A 22,669-nucleotide genomic window follows, 5' to 3' on the forward strand; every position below is an offset into this window, starting at 1 on the left:
TATTAGAAAAACTTAGATAAAAATTGGGTGTTTTAATATTCATTTCTCAAAACCACTCATCCAACAAGTCTCCAACATGTCTCTTGGAACATGTTTTATTCAGTGTTTAAATCCAATCTATCACATTTAAAATATTCCTTTGTTAAAATTATTGTATGCCATATAGGGTCATAATATAGCTCATATAACGGTCACAGTTCTCTTACTGTTCTACACATTGTCGGTGTTTCACATGTTGAGTAGCTTTTACAGGCCAGCCAGGGAACCTGATCACCATTTATACGATTGCTATTTCCTTGGCTAGTATGTTTCATTATATCCTCCAAATGACAAGAATAGGATGGGAGGACCTGTCTGTGTATTAAGGGAGGAAACCAAATCTGAGTTGGAGAGAGCTGAATTGGAGGGTATGTGCTCATATAGAGACAGAATTGCTCACCCTGGCTCTTGGGGCTTCCTCTTTCTCCCCTCTCCTCTCTCAGAAGGACATGTGGTGACATCAGGGACATGAACTTCACCTCCCTTTTGTAGTAGTTATCTATAGCTACATAACGATCTAGCACAAACTTAGCAGCTTAATCAATCACAAAATTATCTCACAGTTTCTGTGGATCGGGAGTCTGTGAATGACTTAGCTAGGTACTTAATAAGGCCACAGTGGAGCATCAGCTATGGCTGCTGTCTTTTCTGAGGCTGGATAGGAGGAGGATTTGTTCCCAAGCCCTTGTGATTGGCAGGATTCAGTTTCTCATGGGCTCTCCAACTAGGGCCTTGGTTTCTTGCTGTCAACTGGGGGTTGCCCTCATGGGGCTTTCTCAATAGGCAGCCCACAAAATGGCAGCCTGCGCTTTCAAAACCAGCAAGAGAGAAATTTGTAGCAGAGTAGATGTTACAATCTTATGTAATGTACCCACATACATCCTGTGATTTTTGCCTTATTTTATTGGCTACAAGCAAGTCACAGAAACTGTCCCGAAAGGGCGAGGGAATTAGGCAAGGCCTAGATAAGAAGATATAGAGATCAAGGGGGCCACTTTAGAGTCTGACACATCTGAGATTGGCCAGGAATAGGGCTTCTCTTTATCCTTACTCTCCTCTCTGTCCATTCTACTTAACTAGCAGCATGTTTCTCATCCCTTCTGCTTTTTTCCTTCTTTCTGACCTACAAAGAATTCAACAGCCCTGAGTGGCTTTTTCTCCTCTTCTCTACTGTAGAAATGCAATGAAAACGTAGCAGGAAACCCTGCCTTAGGAAGCAACTCTCATGCTGCTGGGGCCCTTCCTTGTCAGTGGGCATTTGGGGTATGTGACACATTCTTCTCTAGACAGTTGTTTCTACATCATAGCGTGGCTTCTATAAAGGACCAAAGTGGGGTCTTCTCAGCTTTTGTGTCTTCTGATTACTATTCTCTTTAAGCAAGCACTGAATTACAAAACCATTTCACTTTCACCATACCATCCTTTTAGGATGTCTTGGTAAGGCTGTGTTGGTAAATTTCAGGTTAGAATCATTAGCAAGTTTGGTGCTTTTACTCTTTTGCCCCAGTAACTCTTGTGTTATCTTCCTCTTTTCTTCAGACATCAGTAGGCTGCTGTTTCATGCTTTTTTATGGCCTGCTCCTGGCCTGTGTCTTAGTCTTTAGTTGTTGTTCCTCCTCTTTGCCAGAGACACAGTATAGTATAGTGGTTAAGAACAAAGACTAAAGCTAGACTGCGTGGGATTGAATTTCAGCTTCTGCCATTTATTAGCTAAGTAATCTTGAGCAAGTTATTCAGTTTTATTTCTATGTGGCTGGTGCTAACCTTTCTGAATTTTCCACTGGCCAGCAAGCCTCTGAATGCTGCTGCCACTCTCATTTTGCTGCCAGGATACATGCACAGATGAAAGAGCAGACAATTTGCCCTTTATTGCTACATGAGGTATCACCCCAAGCCCTTTTGTGGTCTCCTAGTGAAGTGGGCTGGAACATTGTTGAGCTTATTGGGATACCTCTTTTTTTGTGGCTTCACCCTAGTACTTATATTGCCCCTAAAGGATGAGGATAGTGTACATTTTCCAGTGGCACAACATTTAATAAGCATTTACTGTTTGCCATTAACTTTATTAAATTGTGTATAGACATTATGTGTTTTAACCCATATAACAACACCTGGTTATTGTACTGATATTGCTCCCATTCTATAGATGAGGAAACTGAAGCTTACAGAAATTAGACAACATGCTCAAGGTCTTCAGAGCTTAGTTGCAGAATATAGTTCAGTGTGACAGCAAAGCACATATCTTTAATGATCACAGGATACTGTCTCCCATAGAGGAAGCCCAGATTCTTCTTAGTGAACTAGCTCATTTGGAGAAAGAGGCTAGAAATCAAACAACTGTGTCTCATGGCCACAGGAACTTTTCCTCCAACGTCTCCAGCCTTATTTTCACATTAGCTCTTGAATGCTTTTGATTTTGATGCCAGCTGGTCTTCTTCCACCCAGGGGTAGCAGGCTTGGCTTTGCCCTAGTGTGTAAAGTGAACATTCAAAAAAGGAGTGTATTCTTTTTAGCCAGATTTTCCCGTGACTGTTGTGGAATCTTAACATTGTATTTGAAGCGCGATTAGGAAGTGCTGGGCTTGTAACAAGCACAGCCAGGGTTCATACGTCCAGATTGTTCTCTTTAAGCGCATCAGCTGAACTAATTGCTTATATTCCAGTGATTCTGCTAGTAGTGTTCTGCATTTTTTTAAATGAACTTCATCTCAATCACCTTATAGCCCCTTCCCCACTCCCAGTGCTCAGCACAGTGTCTTCCACCAAATGGGTGGTTCAATAAAGTTGGTTGCTTCTAATTCTTTTGAATAACCACAGTGGTGCTAAATTATGATCTTTGAGGATGAATTTGATTTTTTGAACTCATCTATTAAAATATTTTCTATTATAGCAAATAAAGTGGTTTTGTTAAAATTAGGGGAGCTAAACTGTAATGACACATGTGTTCTTGTGAACATTGCACACTGGTTCTGAAGGTAAAAGAAGAGTACTTATTCTGAGCATTCAGCATCATTGGAGTGAGTCCCAAAGAGGGTGACTTGGAAGGGGTCAAGGAGTACTTTTTTTAGACATTAAGTTCTGGCACTTCTGTTTTAAAGTTGGTATGTGTTCACCTGGTGAATCTTGTGTTTTTTGTTTGTTTGTTTGTTTTTAACATAACTGACAAATCCATACTGTTGCTTATGAGTCTGTAATGTGGTGCCCAGCATTAGAGTATACACCAGAAGAATTAGCACTAATGGAAGTGATTCATTCCCTTTTTTCAGAAATTCATCATCAAAAAAAGAAACTCAGTATTGATATGAAGAAAGCTAACAAAGATGTAGCTAGAGTTTTCTGTGTGCCCATGTTAATAAAGGCTGTCAACTAAGGTGGAGATTTGTATTGAACACTGCATCAGATCAACTTAGAAAAGTTTTATGTTGTTGTCAAAAGTTACTATTAGAACCTCTTTCCAGAATGTTCTCATCAGGAAAGAGTCTGTAAATTTAATGGACTGCATACCATAATTGCAACTGTAATCGTGAATTTAATAGTCTTGCTACCATAGTTGCACTAGTGAGCACAATAATTGCAGTAATCTTTTGGGAACTAATTGTATGATGGACACGGTACATATGCCATCTTTAAATTATATAACTACTCTGCAAGGTATGTATCATTGTATGTATTTTACAGACTTGGAAACTGAGCCTTAGAAGGAGTGAATTACTTGGCAAAGTTCACACTGCTATTAAACAGCACAGCCGGGGTTCAAATCTGTTTATTTTGAGCCTATATCAAACCTTACTGTGTTTCTCATGCATTTAAAGAGCCTCATGTCATTGGCCAGGCATATAAAGCCAATGAATCTGTTCCTCTCAGTGTTGGGTATAATTTATAGATCTTTGACTCTTCAGTTCTTCCTTGCTATTTTTATTGATGCTGGCAAGTTCTTTCTTTATTGCTAGGGGAGATCTCTATATTTATTTATTTGGTGTTTGTTCCATCTCCTCCTTTCTTTTCTTTTCTTCTTTTTCTCGAGATGGAGTCTGGTTCTGTCGCCCAGGCTGGAGTATAGTGGCACAATCTCGGCTCACTGCAAGCTCCGCCTCCCAGGTTCACGCCACTCTCCTGCCTCAGCCTCCTGAGTAGCTGGGACTACAGGCGCCCACCACCATGCCTGGCTTATTTATTTATTTATTTATTTATTTATTTATTTATTTATGTATTTTTAGTAGAGACAGGGTTTCACTGTGTTAGCCAGGATGGTCTCGATCTGGCCTCGTGATCCGCCCGCCTTGGCCTCCCAAAGTGCTGGGATTAGAGGCGTGAGCCACCGCGCCCGGCCACTCATCTCCTCCTTTCTTAATCTCCTTACCACCACCCTGTCCCTTTATGGTTTGGGTAACTTGAGATTTCTGTCTATTGTTCAGGTAACTGAGGTGACACTGCCTCTCATGGTACCTCAGTGCATGCATGGAGCCATGTCACAATTATTAATCTCATCTCAGAATTAACATTGAGGCTTCAGGTGATGAAAGTTAACTTAGGTTCCTGTTTTATCAATGTTGTCTTCTTGGAGCCACATGTTCTTCATATAACAAGAGCAATAGTTGCATTCTACCTGGTAAAAGTCGGGTATTTTTATTTGGGGCCCTTCTCTAAGTCGGGAAAGAAAGCAAAAAGTTCTATTCCTAGCCTGTTTATTCTAAAATGCTAAGAAATGGGAGAACAAAAGTAAACACATTGTTCTGAATGGCTTCTTGGAAAAAGGAAGGCCCTTTGCTGGGCATATTTTATTATTCTGTGAATTACATGAATCCTCCAGTATTTGTTGAATTGGACATGTGGACAATGTAGCAATTCTGATCATTAAGGATTTGGTGTCCATAGTTCTGATATAATGCCTTTGTTGGATCAAAACGTATGTGACTTTGACAGATTTTGACTTTTATCTTGTTTAATCCTCATTACCACACAGTATTGTAAGGGACATTTTATCTTCTTCTAGAGATGAAGAAAATGAGGCTGGGAAAAGATGAATGGATATTCATGAGGTCACATGGCTAGTAAGTGGTAGGATTTTGGACCAGAGTTTTTTATCTGTGTGTAGTGTCTTTTGGTAGATGGTGGTAGTTTGAGTTGCTTGATTACGTAACTTTCCCATCCTGTAAGTTTTAAACAGTTGGAGAAATAGACCAAGGATTGACATGGGAATCAACAGAGCCAGTCGCTTAATTGCTGTTAAAGCAGGATTGGAGAACCCAGAAGTATCCATTCCCTCCTTTGAAACTAAAGCATGAATTGGACCCCAGCAATCCTGACCCAGACCTCCACTAACAGCCAGGGAGAAGCTAGAACAGGGAGAGCTGGCTCAGTCTCTCAGAAGCAGGCACCACTGTCTTGCCTACTGAGGAGATTAGCTGGCTCCAGGTGTGAGAGAGGACTGGAGGGAGGCCTTTGTTGCCTGGCTCAGAGCAGGGCCAAGAAATCAGTTGGTGTCTCGTTCAGTCCTTCCAGGCAAATTAATCCTTCACTTTTGAGGAGAGGTAAGAAGGGGTTAGGGAGGAGAGATGGAGAGAAAAAGTGGATTACTCTAATACTGTTGCCGCCTAGGAAACAGACTAGGTATCTCTTCCTGAAAACATAATGGAGGGCAAAATTTTAAGGGTTCACCACCCCAATCCTTCACAGTGGAAATACTGCTCTTAAAATTTTTTTTCTCTTAAGGTAATTTTCTGTGTTGTTATTTTCTCTTTCCTTTTTGTTTTTGGTAAAAAAGAGAAGAGATAACTGGACTTTTCTATGTCTTTTGGGTGTAAAGAAGAGACTAACTAGTGGAAATCAAGAAACGGCCTTTCTGAGACATGTAACTAATTAGATTCTTTCTTCTTATGACAGGTGATGGAACTGTACTGGAACAATGGGAGAAGCTGGTAGCTTATAGGAAGCCAAGATGACAAGAATGTTTTTAAATAATCCGTAAGTTAATGTTTGTTGGCCTTTTGGAATTCTTTTAACTACTGGGTAGATTTTCTTTAAGGAACCATGGTAAAAGGATAGCACAGTCAACTAACTTGAGTGCAAAAGAGAAACTATTTTATAAAGTAAGTATCCAAACACTTCAAACAATTGATGCTAACTTTGATAAATCTTATTTTGCATACTTCTTTCTTGATAGGGTGTGTCATTTTAGGTTGAGTGTGTTAATTTGGTGGACAGAGCATAAATATTTGAAGAATTAAGAGAATTCCCTGCACATGGTCAGCATTTAAATTAAACTTGGAATAGCCCTTCTGATATGCAGATATTTTTGGTGCTAGTGGTTTCCTTGGGCTCCATTTCTCACTCAGTTATTTTTTTTTTTTGTGGGCATATTTTGAAGTAAATATGAACAAATTTGGTGAATATGATTAAAATTGAGTTCTTTGTCTACATCTTCTCCATATCCCTCTTCATGTATGCCACTTTTATATACATCAGAGGCTATTAATGTTTGCTAATTATCTGACAGTTACATATGGTTGACTTTGGTTTCACTGTGATAATAATAATGTTAGTAAGAGGGGTAGCTTAGTGGAAAGATCATGTTTTTGAGTCAGACAATCCTAGGCCTCATTCTTGCTCTTGTGCTTTTTAGTAGTTATTCAACCTCTCAGAACCTTAGTTGACTCATTTGTATATTGGATTTGATACTATCTCTCATAAAATTAAAGGTTGCAGAAAGTACTTTGTGCTATGACTGGCACATTATAGTTACACTATAGTTACTGGTACAATAAATCATTTTTACTTTTCTTCCTTATATTTGTGTCATGATTTATAATCTATAGGCCTTTATTCTGACTCAAAAGATTGGCCAGCTCGAGTTCCTTACGTCTTGCCAAGCCGTGGTGATTAACATTATAGGTAGTATCTGCAGGTAGATGTTAGCAAGCTGGCAATGTCAGAAGGAGGGGTTGTCATCTTTGCAGGTTTCCATTGTGTAAATACCCCTACCGTTGCTGGCTCATTTTAAACTACCAGCGAAAGTCACTGAAAGCAGGTCTGGGAAGTGTTATGCAGTAGCACAGCATTATATAGTTTCTACCAACCAGATAAAGCAGTTACAAATCACCTCAAGAGCACGGTTAACAGTAAAATAATTAGGAAGTGATGAGTTTTGAGTATTTATTACCTTTGTTTTTAGTATGATTTATTTTAATTTTGTTTATATAATTTAACTTTTAATAATGCTGTGTTTAACAACCAACTTGCTAAAAATTTTGAGAATTTAACAATTGGTTCTAGTGGACCGGTATAAGTTGGCTCTAATACACCACTAATTGTAGGTTTCCTGTTGTGAAGACATTTCTAAGCCACAATTCTTTAATTATCTGCCTCAGCCCTGGTGGTAAGAGTTTCGTTTGATGAATAAAAACAAGGTTTGGTTTTGAGTCAGTGCTTGCTATAACTCAAGCTGTCATGCTCATATTGCTTCTGGAGTTGAAAATAGATGCCAAAACCAATTTAGAATTTAGACCAGTTTCTTGAGTTGTTGACTGAGTTTCATAACTGACCCGTGGCATCGCTTGCCTATTCTGGCTGTTAAACTGATCTCCAAGTGCTAATATTGGCAATCAGTCATTCTGCTCACTGCCTGTTGAACTTCCTTCTCTCCCTTCCCCATATTCCTTCAAATCTTAAATTCCTTCAGGTAGTGGCGCTGCAGAGACAGGTAGTCAGGGTTCCTCCCAACTAAGCATTCCATGCAGCTTTGCTTTTGATTTAAAAGTTAAGTTTTAATGGAAAGCCAATTGCCTCTAGGGAGAGAGTAAAAACAAAACAAAATCTGAGCAGTTTAAAGTTCATCTTGGCTTGATTAAAATCTTAGGGAGTGAAATGGAGGAAAAAAAAGGAAACTGGATCAGACATCTCAATGTCTCTTCTAGAAGCAACTTCTTCAGTTTTCTAACTTGCCCTTTAGAAGGAAGCAGTGGAACCCTGAAATTGCTAAGTAACAGCTAAGATTGTGGTGGTTGTTTTTACTTTAAATCTCACCCACCTAGTTCTCAAAACACATTCTTTATTGAACCTTACAAAAATGCCTTGGATATTTCAAAACATTTGCTTGTGTCAGTTCTTTGAATCAGACTTACATAATTGTAAAACATTCATTTCCCCAATTTCCTCTTAAAACAAAAGGTATTTATAGTTCCCACTGAGTCAGGGATGGACTTGGATTACTGCAAAAGTAATCTGTGTTCATTTCAAGAGGAAGCTCATGGTTAAAATCTGAGAGACTTGCCTTTGGATTATGAAATAATGACCTTTGGCTTAAATAAGTGTGTCTTTGGTACTTTGAAAGCAAACATGGAAATAATAATTAATACAGAAATTTTATTATAGATATAACATTCTGATTTATATTATCATCTCTCTTACCAGAATAGGCCTTAATGTGGTTTCCAAACATCCCTTGTCTAGATGATTTCTTTGTTAGAGAACTGCTAGGTGTATAGTCTTTAGATGTGTAAATTTTATAGCCTTGCATTATGTTCATATCAACAAACTTAGTTGTTTACTAGATACTTGGGACTCATTGGTTTTGACGATAAATTTCAGTATAAATAAGAGAGACTTACTGCATGTTAGGAGTTGATAATCAAACCTGAAAAGAGGAAACTATAATTTCAAACTGAATGTGGTAGGCATTATAAAAGACATATAAAATACTCAGAAAACAGAAGAGAAAGAGAAATTACCTGGGTGGCAAGAGGAGTGGGCTAGCTGAGGGAGGATTTCAGGAGCAGATGATATGTGGATTAGACATTTAATGATTAATGCCTTTTCATTAAAGTACCTTTTATGAAATTATAAAAGTTAACATTGCTAATTGGAAAGAACTTTAGAAATGCAAAAACTATTTTGCATTTGCAAAACTATTTTGCGTGACAGTGAAAATGTCAGCAATTAACTTTTTTTTTGTATTCTGCCATACTTTTCTATTCCTAGATTAGATACATGCTTTATTTTCCCTCTAAAATGGGTCTGGTTATTACTATTGTTTTAAAATCTGCTTCAGTTGACAATATAGCAAGATGATGCCACATCAATAAATATACATCTACATAATTGTTGATATATAGCATTCCATATGTACGTAGTCTATAATGTTTCGTATTACTGGACATTTTTGTTTTCAACTTTTCATTTTTGTAAAGTGTGCTGTAATGAACATCTTTGTGAACATCATGGGGCATTCATTCAGTTATCCAGATGAGACCTTTGAACAGAGTTGGGAGGAGTGCTTAGGTAGAAGGAACAGTTTGAGCAGAAAGGAACAGTTTGAGCAGAGATGGTACAGGAAGATCACGTTTTGGGAAAAGGCTAGAACTATAGTTTAGTAGAATGAAAAGAGGAGAATACTGCTAATTAGGATTAGAAAAAGAATATAGAGGGTCTTTGATACCAAGCCTTTAATTTATTCTTAGTTGGGCATCATTTTGGAATCTATGTTATACTTTAAATGAATGACCCTGAATAGCTTCAATTGTTCTTAATTTTTCTTATTTGGAGAAGAAATAAAATAGTTCCAAATGCTCAAGAAAGAATAGATCTTTTAAAATTCTTGAGAGATTTAAGAAACTAACCAGAACATAAACAAGTTATTGAAGTCATGAGAAAAGAGTGTATGTTTGTGTGTGTGTGTGTGTGTGTGTGTATGTGTGTATAGAAAAAACTATAAGAGTAGAAGTTTTTAAAAGTGAAGGAAAGTAATTTATTTTCTACACTTAATGAATATTAAATTCTTTATAATTAAAATTTAAGGACAATTTGGAAAAGAAGTAAGTTTGGGGACACATGTCATAATTTCATAATAATAATACCTTATATTTACTGAGTTGCTTAATGATGAGGCTATGTTGTAAGAAATGTGTCTTCAGGCAATTTTGTTGTTGTGTCAACATATAGAGTTTACTTACACGAATCTAGATGGTATAGCCTACTGCAAACCTAGGCTATATGGTATAGGCTATTGCTCCTAGGCTGCTGCAAACCTGTATAGCATGTTGCTCTGCTGAATACTTTAGGCAATTGTAACCAAATGGTAAGTATTTTTGTATCTAAACATAGAAAAGTATAGGAAAAATATATTATAATCTTACGGGACCACTGCCTTTTGTGTGTCCCTTGTTGACTGAAGCATTGTTATGCAGTACATGACTATACCTCTCTGTGCTTGTGTGTTTTAAATACAAACAGTCCCCAATTTACAATGGTTCAACTTAATGATTTTTTGACTTTATGATGGTGCAAAAGCGATACACATTCAGTAGAAACCATACTTCAAGTACCCATACAGCCATTCTATTTTAACTTTCACTACAGTATTCAATAAATTAAACACAATATTCAATACTTTAATAAATAGGCTTTTTTTGGGATGATGTTACCCAACTTTAGGCGAATGTAAGTGTTCTGAGCATGTTTAAAGTGGGCTCAGCTAAGCTATGGTGTTAGGTAGGTTAGGTGTAGTAAAAGCATTTTTGATGATGGGTTTTTTAGGATGTAACCTCGTCCTACATTGGGGAGCCTCTGTTAATTATTGTACTTAGTCTGTTGACAGTCTTTTTAGGAAGAGTCTGGGATTATCTGCATTTTGCAGGTGCCTGAAAGGCTGACTTCCCTAAGGTGGGTGAGAGAGGACCAGATTTGGTGTTATAGTTCAGGCACTGCTGAGGCCTTGAAACATTGCTATGATAGTTGTAAAGATAATAAGACAGTATCTGAAAGATTATGAGAACAGCATAAAGTACCACAGAAATGGAGGGACTGCTTTTTATAGCAGGACACCTTCTATCATTACAGGAGGGAAGAAAGCTCAGCTCCAGCCGTTTTCCATTCTTTTTGTGGTAGCTTATATTATTGTCAGAACACTTGCTGCTCCTTTCTACCCACCTTCCATCCCTGTGAAAGGATTATAGTTTCCTACTCTACAGAAGGCTGATGCCCCATGGCTAGCTTGGCCAAATAAATCCTCTAGGATTTATTTTGGCTGGTGAAATGTCAGTGACAATAATTTGTGTCATTTCTGAGCAGAAACTTTAATAGGTATGGCCTGTTCTGCCATCTTTCTCTTTTCTTTGCCATGAGACTAGCATGCCCCAGTTAGGGGTGTTCCTTCTGCCCTGATCTTTGACTGAAGAGGACATGGAGTCCAACCACAGCTTATCTGCAAGGAGCCAGACAGGAACTAGAAATAAGCCTTACTCCATTGTTAGCCTCCAAAATTTGAGGACATTTTGTTCCTGCAGTATAAGTCAGCCTAAACTGATCTACTCTTTTTTCTCACTTTAGGCACCATCCTCTCTCTTTCAGGCCTAATACACACACACACGCACACACACACACACGCACACACACACACATGCACATTCTCTCCCTCTCTCTCATTCACACACAGTTTAGCCTTTTTATCTCGAGGGATAGAGTTCCCTATCAACCGTTCCACTGCTGTCTTTCTCCTCCATTGAAGATTTCAACCTTCATCAGAGGTTAACAATTCAAATAAGGTATTTAGAGTCGATCAGGATGACCCTTTATTTTTTTCTTCAAGCATTTGTAGAACATATTCCATGTCAAAGTAGATTTCTGGAGGTTTAAAATAACCCAAGCCCTGGACCCAGCCTTCAGGAATCGAAGAATATGGTAGGGTGCTGTCTCTTCAAGTGGCTATCCAACAAGGTTGACAATGTTGGGTGCTGATGAAGGATGTGCTTTGATCCTCAGTGATCTGTGTTTATGTAGTGTCCCCACTTTGTTGTATGTCGACCTTAGATGTTAAGGGTCGTTGCTTTTGATTAGTTCAGCTTACCTTCTCTTTCCCCTCTTCCTTACCTTGTATTTACTGTGCCATTTAAAGTGTACTACATGCTAGACTGCTGTGTTCTCGATTTGTAGTTTTCAGTCAATTTATATGGACTCATTCACTGGTTTAGGGTACATGTTCTTTCTTTGACACACATTGTATGTTTGTTGTTGTTGTTGTTGTTGTTGAGACAGAGTCTTGCTCTGTTACCCAGGCTGGAGCTCAGTGGCGCCATCTCGGCTCACTGCAAGCTCCGCCTCCTGGGTTCACGCTATTCTCCTGCCTCAGCCTCCTGAGTAGCTAGGACTACAGGCACCTGCCACCACGCCCAGCTAATTTTTTGTATTTTTGGTAGAGACGGGGTTTCACTGTGTTAGCCAGGACGGTTTTGATCTCCTGACCTCGTGATCTGCCTACCTTGGCTTCCCAAAGTGCTGGGATTAGAGGCGTGAGCCACTGGGCCCAGCCGTAAGTTCTTTAATTTCACAGATGATATATTAATTTTTTCTGTTATAAAGTGCTTAACATACTATTACAACAAAGTTAAGATATTAGTAACTTTCTATTGTTTTCTTTGATTTGATTATTTTTGTTTCCCTTCAAGTTAGTGGTTCTCTTTTCCGTGATGTATGAAATGGAGCTCATTGTTAATTGGGGTGCTTTTTTCTGTTATTTCAATTTAGAATAATTTGGAGTTGTTCTCTCATAATTTTAGATCGCCGTGTCTTACTACCTGACATGTGTCAAGGCAATCCAACTTAATTTCATGTTACTAGTGGCAAGTCCTGGCTTTGGAGTATGGAGTGAAATCAAGAGCTCATAGAGGTCTGTCTGACTAGTGGTTTCTATGTTAAGCCCATGTATGACTTAGGTGTTCCCCTTTCTTCCTGGTTGAATTCTGATGTTTTCTGTCTCATTACTTCTGACCACCATTCTACTTTGATTTCAAAAGGCACAGGGTTAATTTATTATTAAAGCAACATCTTGGACCAGGGGCTTTCAAACTTGTTGTCCAACATGTACAGAAAGAAATGGTTGTCAGCCTCAGTTAGACAAGGGAAGGGGAACTCAGAGAGCTGCCATGTTTCAGTAAGGTCTGCTTCATAGGATGGGTGGTGACTTCATGGGTGTGACTTTAATACTATATTTCATACCAAACAGGTAACTATATTCACTTGTATATATTAAATACTGCATAACCAGATTTTTTAAAGGTGTGAAATACCATTAATGTTGATAAATGTGTCCACTGCATTTATTTTGGCAGAACTGAGTCACATAAGTGTTAGTTGTTTTTTTGCAATTTTAATTTTCTCTTAAAAGATTTTTATAAGCAAAAAATACTTTTATTTTGGAGAATTCAAGCAACACAGAAAAATGTAAAGAAAGTAGAAAATCAGCCCCAGATTCTGTTAACATTTTGGTGAATCTTTTTTTACTTTTGTTTTTCATTAAATCATTTTTATCCACTTAACAATGTGCTACAGCACATTCTCTAAATCAATATTGTAATTTTTAATACATACTACTCCATTTTATTATTATATCATATCTATTTTAATTAATATCCTGGTGATGTATGTTTAGATTGTTTCCTGTTTTCTCTATTACAGATGATATTATCAATGAATATCTTTTTTTTTTTTTTTTTTTTGAGGCGGAGTCTCGCTCTGTCACCCGGACTAGAGTGCAGTGACCAGATCTCAGCTCACTGCAAGCTCCGCCTCCCGGGTTTACGCCATTCTCCTGCCTCAGCCTCCCGAGTAGCTGGGACTACAGGCGCCCGCCACCTCGCCCGGCTAGTTTTGTATTTTTAGTAGAGACGGGGTTTCACCGTGTTAGCCAGGATGGTCTCGATCTCCTGACCTCGTGATCCGCCCCTCTCGGCCTCCCAATTATACATATATTTTTGGATATATTTCCAGATATAATTAAAGGGATGCATACTTTTTATTTTCATACACATTGCCAGAGTGTCTTCAGGGAAAAAAGAGTTTTAACTTGCACACCTCAAATTAATGTAATGAGAAATGTCAGACTTATTCATTCTTGTCAACCTGATCTACAAAACATGTTTAAATATTCACAGCTTTTAAAAAAATTTCCATTTTTATTTCAGATTCAGGGGGTACATTTGCAGGTTTGTTATATGGGTAGATTGTGTGATGCTGAGGTTTGGAGAACAATTCATCCCATCATCCAGGTAGTGAGCATAGTACTCAATAGGTGGTTTTTCAGCCTCCCTTCCTTCCTCCCCTCTCTCGTAATCTTCGGTGTCTGTTGTTCCCATCTTTATATCCATGTGCACCCAATGCTTAGGTCCCACTTGTAAGTGAGAACATGTGGTATTTGGTTTTCTGTTTCTGCGTTAATTTACTTAGGATAATGGTCTCCACCTCCATCCATGTTGCTGCAAAGGACATGATTTCATTCTTTTTTATGCCTGTGTAGTATTCCATGGCATGTATGTACCACATTTTCTTTATCCAGTCTACCGTTGATGGGCACCTAGGTTGATTCCCTGTCTTTGATATTGTGAATAGTGCTGCATTGAACATACAAGTGCATGCGTCTTTTTGGTATAATGATTTATTTTCCTTTGATTATATATGCAGTAATAGATTGCTGGATCAAATGGTAATTCTATTTTTAGTTGTTTGAGAAATCTCCAAACTGCTTTCCACAGTGGCTGAACTAATTTACATTCCCACCAGCAGTGGATAAGCATACTCTTTTCTCTGCAACCTTGCCAACATATTATTTTCTGACTTTTTAGTAATAGCCATTCTAACTGGTGTGACTTTTTAATAATAGCCATTGTGATTAATGGTATCTCATGGTGGTTTTGATTTGTATTTCTCTGATGATTAGTGATGGCTGATCATTTTTTTGTGTGTCTGTTGGCTGTGCTCATATGCCTTCTTTTGAGAAGTATCTGTTCATATTCCTTGCCTACTTTTTAATGGGGTTGTTTCTTGTTTGTTGAATGTTTAAGCTCCCTATAGATTCTGAATGTTAGACCTTTGTGAGATGCATAGTTTGCAAATATTTTCTCCCATTCTGTAGGGTGTCTCTTTACTCTGTTGATAGTTTGTTTTGCTGTGCAGAAGCTCTTTAATTAGTTCTCACTTGTCAACTTTTGCTTTTGTTGCAATTGCTTTCAAGGACTCAGTCATAAACTCCTTGCCAACGCCAATGTCCAGAATGGTATTTCCTAGGTTAAAACACTTTAGACAGATATTTTAATATAGATATATAGATAGTACCTTCTTTTTTTAACAGGGCAAAAGACACTTTCTATGAAGATATTATTTACAAATCATTGATTTTCAAATGATCTTCATGTAAGTACAAGGATCAGGTAGCTTAAAGCCTCCCTAGAGAAATATTTTCCTGTATTCAGCCATAGAGAAGTACCTGCTTTGAAGAAACAGAAAGTTAAATCTGGCTAGTGACTGTGACTGCTCTCTAGTTCCTTCACTTTAGGTATTTACACAGAGTCTGATACATTCACTCTCAATCTTCTCATCTGTGAGCCCACCCCTAGCTAGCTGCTCTTTGTATTAGACACAGTAGTCCCAGCTTTCAGATCAGACAAACATGGCTGTGCAGCTGGCTCTGACTTGTCTGGATGATTGACCTTGGACATATATACCTTTCTGGACTCCCTGTTTCTTTGTGAGTTCAGTGTAGTTGTTAATATCTGCCTTGCAGTGTTGTATATGGATTAAATGTAAAATAATGTGTATAAAATGAAAGCCATTGTCATTAGTTGGTACTCGATAAATGGATTAAATTGAGCATGTTTTTCTTGTTCTAAATGGAATTTCAAATACATTTTCCTTTAGGAACAATGTCATGAATGGAATTTGAGTACAGTATTAGAAATGTTATTCAGCATTCTATTTCATTGACATATAATTTCATTAAATTATGAGTTAAATAGGTTTTTAAGGACTGGCCAGAGAAGCCAGCTTTCAAGTGAAAGGTATTCCAAGTGTTACATAAGAGTTTATGGACTTAATTTTTTTTCCCATGCCACCTTGTCTAAGAAGAGTTCATTGACTTTTGACTCTGGAAGTGAACTTTTAGAATGTAATTTGTTACCTGGTTGACGATGGCTTGGAATTTCTTGATAGGTGATGATGTGTTTGGGGCAAACAAGACCTTCCTTCTACTTCTGAGAATTAAACCCATTTTCTTCTAGAGAACTTACTGCTTCTCTCACCAATCCAACCAGGTGGTCCTAGTGTAGACCAGACAGTCAGGAGTAGATTGCTCCAAACTGGACCAGTGAGTTTTTCTTGCAGTTTTTAAAATTACAACTGTGAAAGGAGGAATTGTCTGTCTTGGAGGCAGAGCTAGGAGTTAAGTGGGAAAAGGCACACTTTAAGAATGAAGGATAAAGCCAGTGATAAAGCACCAGAAACAAAGATGCTATCTTGTCCTGGTGCAGTTCGTGTTGAGCTGATCCTCGTGCCCAGCTGCCCCTGTGGCTTTCCATTTGCTGGGATATTTAGAGCCAATGTGGCTCACCTTGCTTTTGCCCGTGATGCCTCAAGTGCCATTTTTGTTACCTGCAAGTTAAACACTGCTGACTAATTCATTTGGTTGTTTATACTTGGAGTAGTTATTTAGAAAGTCAGTACCTTTGTCATGGGCAATTTAAATAAATTATTTAGTTGCATAATAGGACAGACACAGCCTTTTGAGAACAGTGGTAGTATTTTTTTCCCCATCTGTCATCAAAGCAGAAATATGTTAATGCTAATCAAAGGATACCAGTGAATGAATGTATGTGCAGGTGGTAACGGCTCTTTTGACAGAGGCTTGCTGTAATGCAAATGTCGTAAAACTTTTATATACCTATGATGTCATATAATGCAAATGCTATATAATAAATGTATACCTATGACAGTTCTAGGAGTTATGAATTGTCTTGAAGAACTGTCCTTTGCTACCATTATGGGTTAGGAGCATCTGTTGGTAAACAGATGTTTGTGGTTGAGAGCGATGTTTACATTTAAGGAGGAATTGGTACTTTGGCAAGATTCTCAAATATGTATCTATGTGTTCCTTACTTGAAAGGGAAGACAGAATGATTTGTTGCTTCTTTTCTCTTCAGTGGATTCGTGTTTGGGGAACTGGGATTTTACATGACAACTCTGTTTTGTAAATTCCACTTCCTTTTAGGAAGTATCAGATTTGCTGTCTCAGTAGCATTCTGTATTGTTGGAACATGCCATGAAGAGCACAGAAACGCATCTGCTGCTTGGGTTCTGCTTGCCAACTGGTTTGAACAGCTATAATATTTGTTTATTCTTGATGTGTCAGCAGTCAAAGGGAACATTTTCTTTTCTCCTTTGTGGCTATTATATAACTTAAGCATCATTATATCAACAACAATGACTATTTATTCAGAATCTGCTAGGCCCTGGGGGATACAGAGGCTCAGAAACACAATGTCTACCTCAGATGGATTTTCACTGTCTGCTGAGAGTGAAAGGTCAGGGATCTCAAAAAGAAGGAAGGATGCTAACACCCTGTGTTAGTTGTGAAATGGAAGTATAAAGAATAAGGTCTGTAGGTATTTGGAGGAGAGGAGAGATCCCCAGGGCTTTTGCCAGTGACAAAAGTTCTAGGAGAAGGAAGGGTTTTAGTGGTCTGGAATGGGATATGTAGTAAAAAGAATGCAAGAAGGTTGTCAGGCAGGGGGCATGGTGTGAGTCTAGTGCTTTGAATGAAACTCTGTCACCTTAGCTGGTAACCATCCAGCAGCTGAGAGGCCTGGACTAAAGAGCACCAACATGGGAGCCCCCTGCATGGGTCCCTTTGGGGCAGCCTCTCCACTAGGGATGAGCACGGCTCGCAACCACAATGTGAAAGTTTAAGAATTTTTAGACCCTTGAGTGTACATGGCGCACTCAGAGGTCCCCACCATCTCCACTACATAGGCCAGGGAGCACAGGCAAAGATAAAAGAGACCCATGGGCCAACATCTTATTGGGGTCCAGTGTGTTATCCAAATATGTTTCCTAAGGGGAGCTTTAATTGGTGGGTTTAAAGCAAGCAGGTGCTAGTTCCAGGAGGTCATGTTGTGACTGAGAGGTGGTCAGTTTAAATTTGCAGGCAAATGTCTGAACGGTCTGTTTAAGGAAGTGGTGGGAAAGTGAGGAGCCCAGCCTGCTAGGCAGGACTTGGGTCTCTAAGTTTTATCTCCTGCCACCAGTGGGAGCCATTCAGGTGGCGAATGGAATTTGAAACTGACCGTGAGAAAGTTAAACCTATATTTAAAGTGGATCACAAGTCAACATAAAATGGTAACCACTCACTGTCCCTAGGTATGGTGCTAGTAATGTGCCCTCTGCTTTAGAGGAACAAGGAGTGGACCAGCAGGTTATTTGGCAGAGGGTTTTTAAGATCAGGGGTGCAGAGGTAGAGGCCAGGCTTCAAGTGCCTGTAAATGTCATGGCACTGGACCCATAGGTTCACCGTCACTCTTTTTTGGTAACTATATATTTAGAATCCGTGTACTTTGAATTTTAATTTGAGACAGCAAAGGCATCCTAGAACCAGTTATCCTGTTCTCTTGTGGGAATATTCTAACCACATTGGTCACAGTGTTGTTCTTATTTCTGAAGCATAAGGATTATTGGAAACATCTTTTAAGTGCTTTATGGTTGCAGCTGAACATATTTATGAAGCCTTCCTTCTTCCTGAAGAGAACACCTACTCTGAATGTTAAGCTTGGCTGGATCCTAAACAATACAAACAAACTAGATCATCTCTCTTTCCTGTCTGTGCTGCCTTTCCCTTCCTCCATCATAGATCTCAAAATATCTCTCTATGTCCACACAAACACAATTGTATTTTTTAGACTACAGTGTTAAGAAGTTTATTGAGTTGTTCATATACACTTAAGCTTTATGTAGTCTTCTCATGTAAAAGAGCTGCTGTCATTGATATAATAGCCAACGTATTATCAGTTCAGCTAGTATAGCTCATTGTAACAATTATATAAACAGAAAATCAGTGCTCTTAAAAGTACACATTAATTTACATGAATGTTTGAGGAAAGCTGCCCGTAAAGCAAATTGTGTTCCTTTTGATCTCTACTATAAAATTATCTAATTGTCTGAGAGGAAAAGGTTTATGACCTGATGGCATGCTCGACTTTGACATTTGTCATGTGATGATGATGATGATGTGTTGAGAGGCATAGAGGGAGGGGCCCGCCTGCGGGAACAGCAGCTAGAAGACGCTCAGCCTCAGTGACTCAGGCAGAGGGGATGAATGCCTGAACCAGAAATGGAAAAAATGGTCCAGATATGAAAGTAGGCTTCATGTTACACCTATTGGTAGTGAACTGTCAAGAGAGAAAAGAGGGAGCTCAGATGATTCCAGAATTTAACTTAAAGTGTCTAGGAGAGTAAGATTACCTTTATGAGGAATATGAGGGTCAAGAGAGATTTGACAGCTTCATCATCTAGGAGACAGACCCAACTTAATATGTTAAGTACCTGTTGCTAAGGATAAATGTGAGGCTGTAGGCCAATCTTGCTTCTGCTCTTTTGACCATAGTTTGGTTTTCAACTGGAAACACTCTTAGAGATCCTCAGAGAGAGATGAAGCAGTTCACCCTGTCATTTATTGGCAGAGTGGAGACCAGGAAGGGAGCTCTTGACTTTTTGTGCAGTGTTCTTTCCACTCTCCCGTGCTGCTTTGGAGAAAAGAACAGCATTTTGTTGATCTCACTTTAGATCTTATCTTTGGCTGATGAGTATTTTCAAGAAACCTTGGCCTGTGGAATGACTCTAAACAAAGAGATCTTTGCTCAGGAGATCTCCAAAGCAAAGAACATTTAATTTGTAACTTAACATTTTTTTTTCTTCCCATCTAGAAACTCTTTTGGCACTGGCAATCAACTCATTTCTTAATGGGCCCTCAGGAATTAGCACTTCTGTAGCCCCCTGTAATTTGCCAATTCCTTAATAAAGTTTCTTTTAAGTATTTTTATTACAAAATAATGTTTAGGGCACAGTGACCCAGATAGAATATTCCCAAAAATCACTCGTACTTTTTTAAAAGTAGGTTTACCTGTGACCTAAATGAAATCATTCCAATTTTAAGCCTTATTTGCTACCAATAAACTTTCTATTGTATAGTAAGAATACCAAATTCAAGAATCCTAAACCTAAAGCTTCTTAAGTTTCTCAACACTTAAATAAGGGACTCAGACCAGGGAATACCAGAGAACTATTTCAGCTCTAAAATTCTTTAGATATTTAACATAGGAAAGAATTTTTGAAAATTACAAGCCAGTTTGTTTACAATTTTGGAGATTCGGATTCAGGGCTCAGAGGGACAAGACAGCATTTTTTGAGTGCCTACTCTACATCCCGCACGGTGGTAAATGCTTTGCATGTATTGTTACATATACAGTAGTTACCCCATTATCCCCAGATGGTATGTATGTTCCAAAGCCTCCAGTGGATGCCTGAAACCTCGATGGTCCTGAACCCTATATACACTATGGTTTTTCCTATACATACCTATGGTGAAGTTTAATTTATAAATTAGGCACAGTAAGAGATTAACAGTAACTAATGATAAAATATAACAATTTTAACAATTTCCGAATGACATGAAATTTAAAACTTGTGCATTGCTTATTTCTGGAATTTTCCATTTAATATTTTCAGACTGCAATTGAAGCCGGGCAGGTAACAGACACAGCAGAAAGCGAAACTGCATATGGGGGGACTGTCGTAATCTGTAAACCGTTAGGTGGGCATTTTAGCCCCCTCATTGATGATAATCAATTTTCTCAAGGCCATACAGTGTCAGAGGTCTGATCCAAATCTGCTTTGATCCCAGGTCTCACATTCTTTGCACCCAATATCTCTGCCTAACTCAAGAACTTTCACTAATCGAAACTGACGTACATCCACTAAATTATCTTTCGTCAGATTTATCCTTGTTTCTCAAGCGTTTTCAAAGGCAACCTACCCTTTTCTAGAAGTTGTGTCGAAGTTGTCAAAGGCGTAAAGAATAGGCTGTGAAAGTCTGCTAAGCTTGGTATAAATCAAGAAAGGAAAGTTCCGCCTTAACCGACACTGAACGTGCTTATTGGTTAGGATTGAACGGGCTGACTCATTTCTTTTTTGCCGTGGTAGAGGGCCCCACCCTGCATTCCAAAAACCCTCTGCTGCGGGGCCACACCCGCCAACCTCGCTGTTGGAGCCTCTGAGGTCGGGCTGGGCTTCCAGCTCGCAGTTGACCCTGGGAGAGGATCGGCGCATCCGCCTGCCCGTCCCCCAACTCCGGACGCCTGGCTCCGCAGCGCCGCTGTCCCAGCACCAGGGCCTGGCAGGCAGGGGAGCGGGACCGCCGGGAGCGATCGAGGCGCGGGCGCCCAGCAAGAGCCGCGCCCGGGGTCTGCGCGCCACTCACCGCGCTCGCCTTTCCGCCCGCGCCAGGGCCGGCTGCGCGCACCCTGAGTGGGAGGAGCCGCGCGCAAACTTGGTGCCCCAGGAACTTTCCAGGAGACACTGCCTCGGGGGAGGAGAGACCGTAAGTGTTGCTCCCGAGATGCTGTGGTTCATTAAAATACACTCACAGACGGTGGGGACCGATTAAAATACCGCAATCAGTGCTAGTTCTTCTACTACGGCGAAGTAAGGGAAATCTTTATTTTTCCTACATGGCGCTTTAATGACCAAGTAGGCACTAGCTATTTACACCTGAGACGGTTCAGTGCAGTTGCTGAAGCAGTGGGTCAGGATATGGGTAGGCTCAGTCAACAAGTGCTCTTTATATTGCGTGATGCTAACTGCTATGGCGTGAGAACCAAGGATGGGGGTGGTTTCTGCTTGGGGTTATCAAGTTTTCCTAATGGCGGTTTTTGAGAGAATGAGATTGTGTCTAGTTTGGTTAGTTTTGGGGAAGTACTCACTTTCTCAAACTCCAGTCCCTGTACGAAACAGACCTTTTGCCAACTCCTTTGGTTGGGTGGAAACTGGCTTGTGAATGAGCTTGGTATTAAGTGCTACAAGAAAGCACGTGCCCCTGTGTTTTGGACTGATCGTGTTTACTCCATGTTTACTTCGTAACCGTGCTTCCTGTTTAGTGTGGCCAGGTAATCGCTCTTGTGGAATTTGTCAATAAATACATGGAGAAGAATGCATGACATTTGCCTTTTTTTTTTTTCTATTTGTGTTTGCTTTGTGTAGTTGTACCAAAATAGGAAATCTGGGACTAAATTCTGTTACCCTGAATGCTACAAATATTTATCATAACATTTTTATCCAATTGAGTTACCACTTTTAAATTTATGTAGAAATAAGTCCAGTGAGCCACTTAAAAAAATCTGCTTTTCTACACAAGAAATTAGTGCAGTTGTATACTGCCAAATAACTTATTTTCTTGCAAGAGTTTGGGGAGGTGGGGGACAGGGAAAGCGGAATCCCGTAACGACTGAGGATATGCACAATACAACAGGAAAGTTACCACGATCAGCAGCACTGATTGTGTACAGGAAAGACAGGTTAAAGATGTCCCAGTAACATAAAGGATGGTGAGAAGAATTGTAAACTGAATTATGAAGTTATGAATATGAATGACCAAGTCATGAATAGCATCATTACACTCCTGCATTTATGAAGATACAGACCGGGATGCAGTCAAAAGATAGACTGTCATGGAGAGAGGAAGAAAATTCTTTGCAGCTGGCTTTTTTTAGAGAGAGAAAGAAAATTCTTCGCAGCTGGCTTTTTTTTTTTTTTTTTTTTTTTTTTTT

General features: G+C 39.2%; 1 protein-coding gene across 6 annotated transcripts in view; it reads left to right on the forward strand.

Moving 5' to 3' along the window:
* Window positions 1-22,669, forward strand: part of LOC108527547 (phosphatidylcholine:ceramide cholinephosphotransferase 1) — a 320,286-nt gene that overhangs the window by 189,851 nt on the left and 107,766 nt on the right. For 5 of the 6 annotated variants that reach the window (XM_017868867.1, XM_017868871.1, XM_017868868.1 and 2 more), the window contains one exon: window positions 5,922-6,002. In XM_017868867.1, the coding sequence (XP_017724356.1) occupies window positions 5,977-6,002 (26 nt within the window). In that variant the 5' untranslated portion in view covers window positions 5,922-5,976. Of the gene's footprint in view, window positions 1-5,921; window positions 6,003-21,033; window positions 21,445-22,669 lie in introns of those variants that run through there. The other variant, XM_017868872.1, reaches the window with a different exon arrangement.

This window comes from Rhinopithecus bieti, unplaced genomic scaffold (assembly GCF_001698545.2).
Source record: "Rhinopithecus bieti isolate Rb0 unplaced genomic scaffold, ASM169854v2 scaffold_4655, whole genome shotgun sequence".
Classification (NCBI taxonomy): Eukaryota; Metazoa; Chordata; class Mammalia; order Primates; family Cercopithecidae; genus Rhinopithecus; species Rhinopithecus bieti.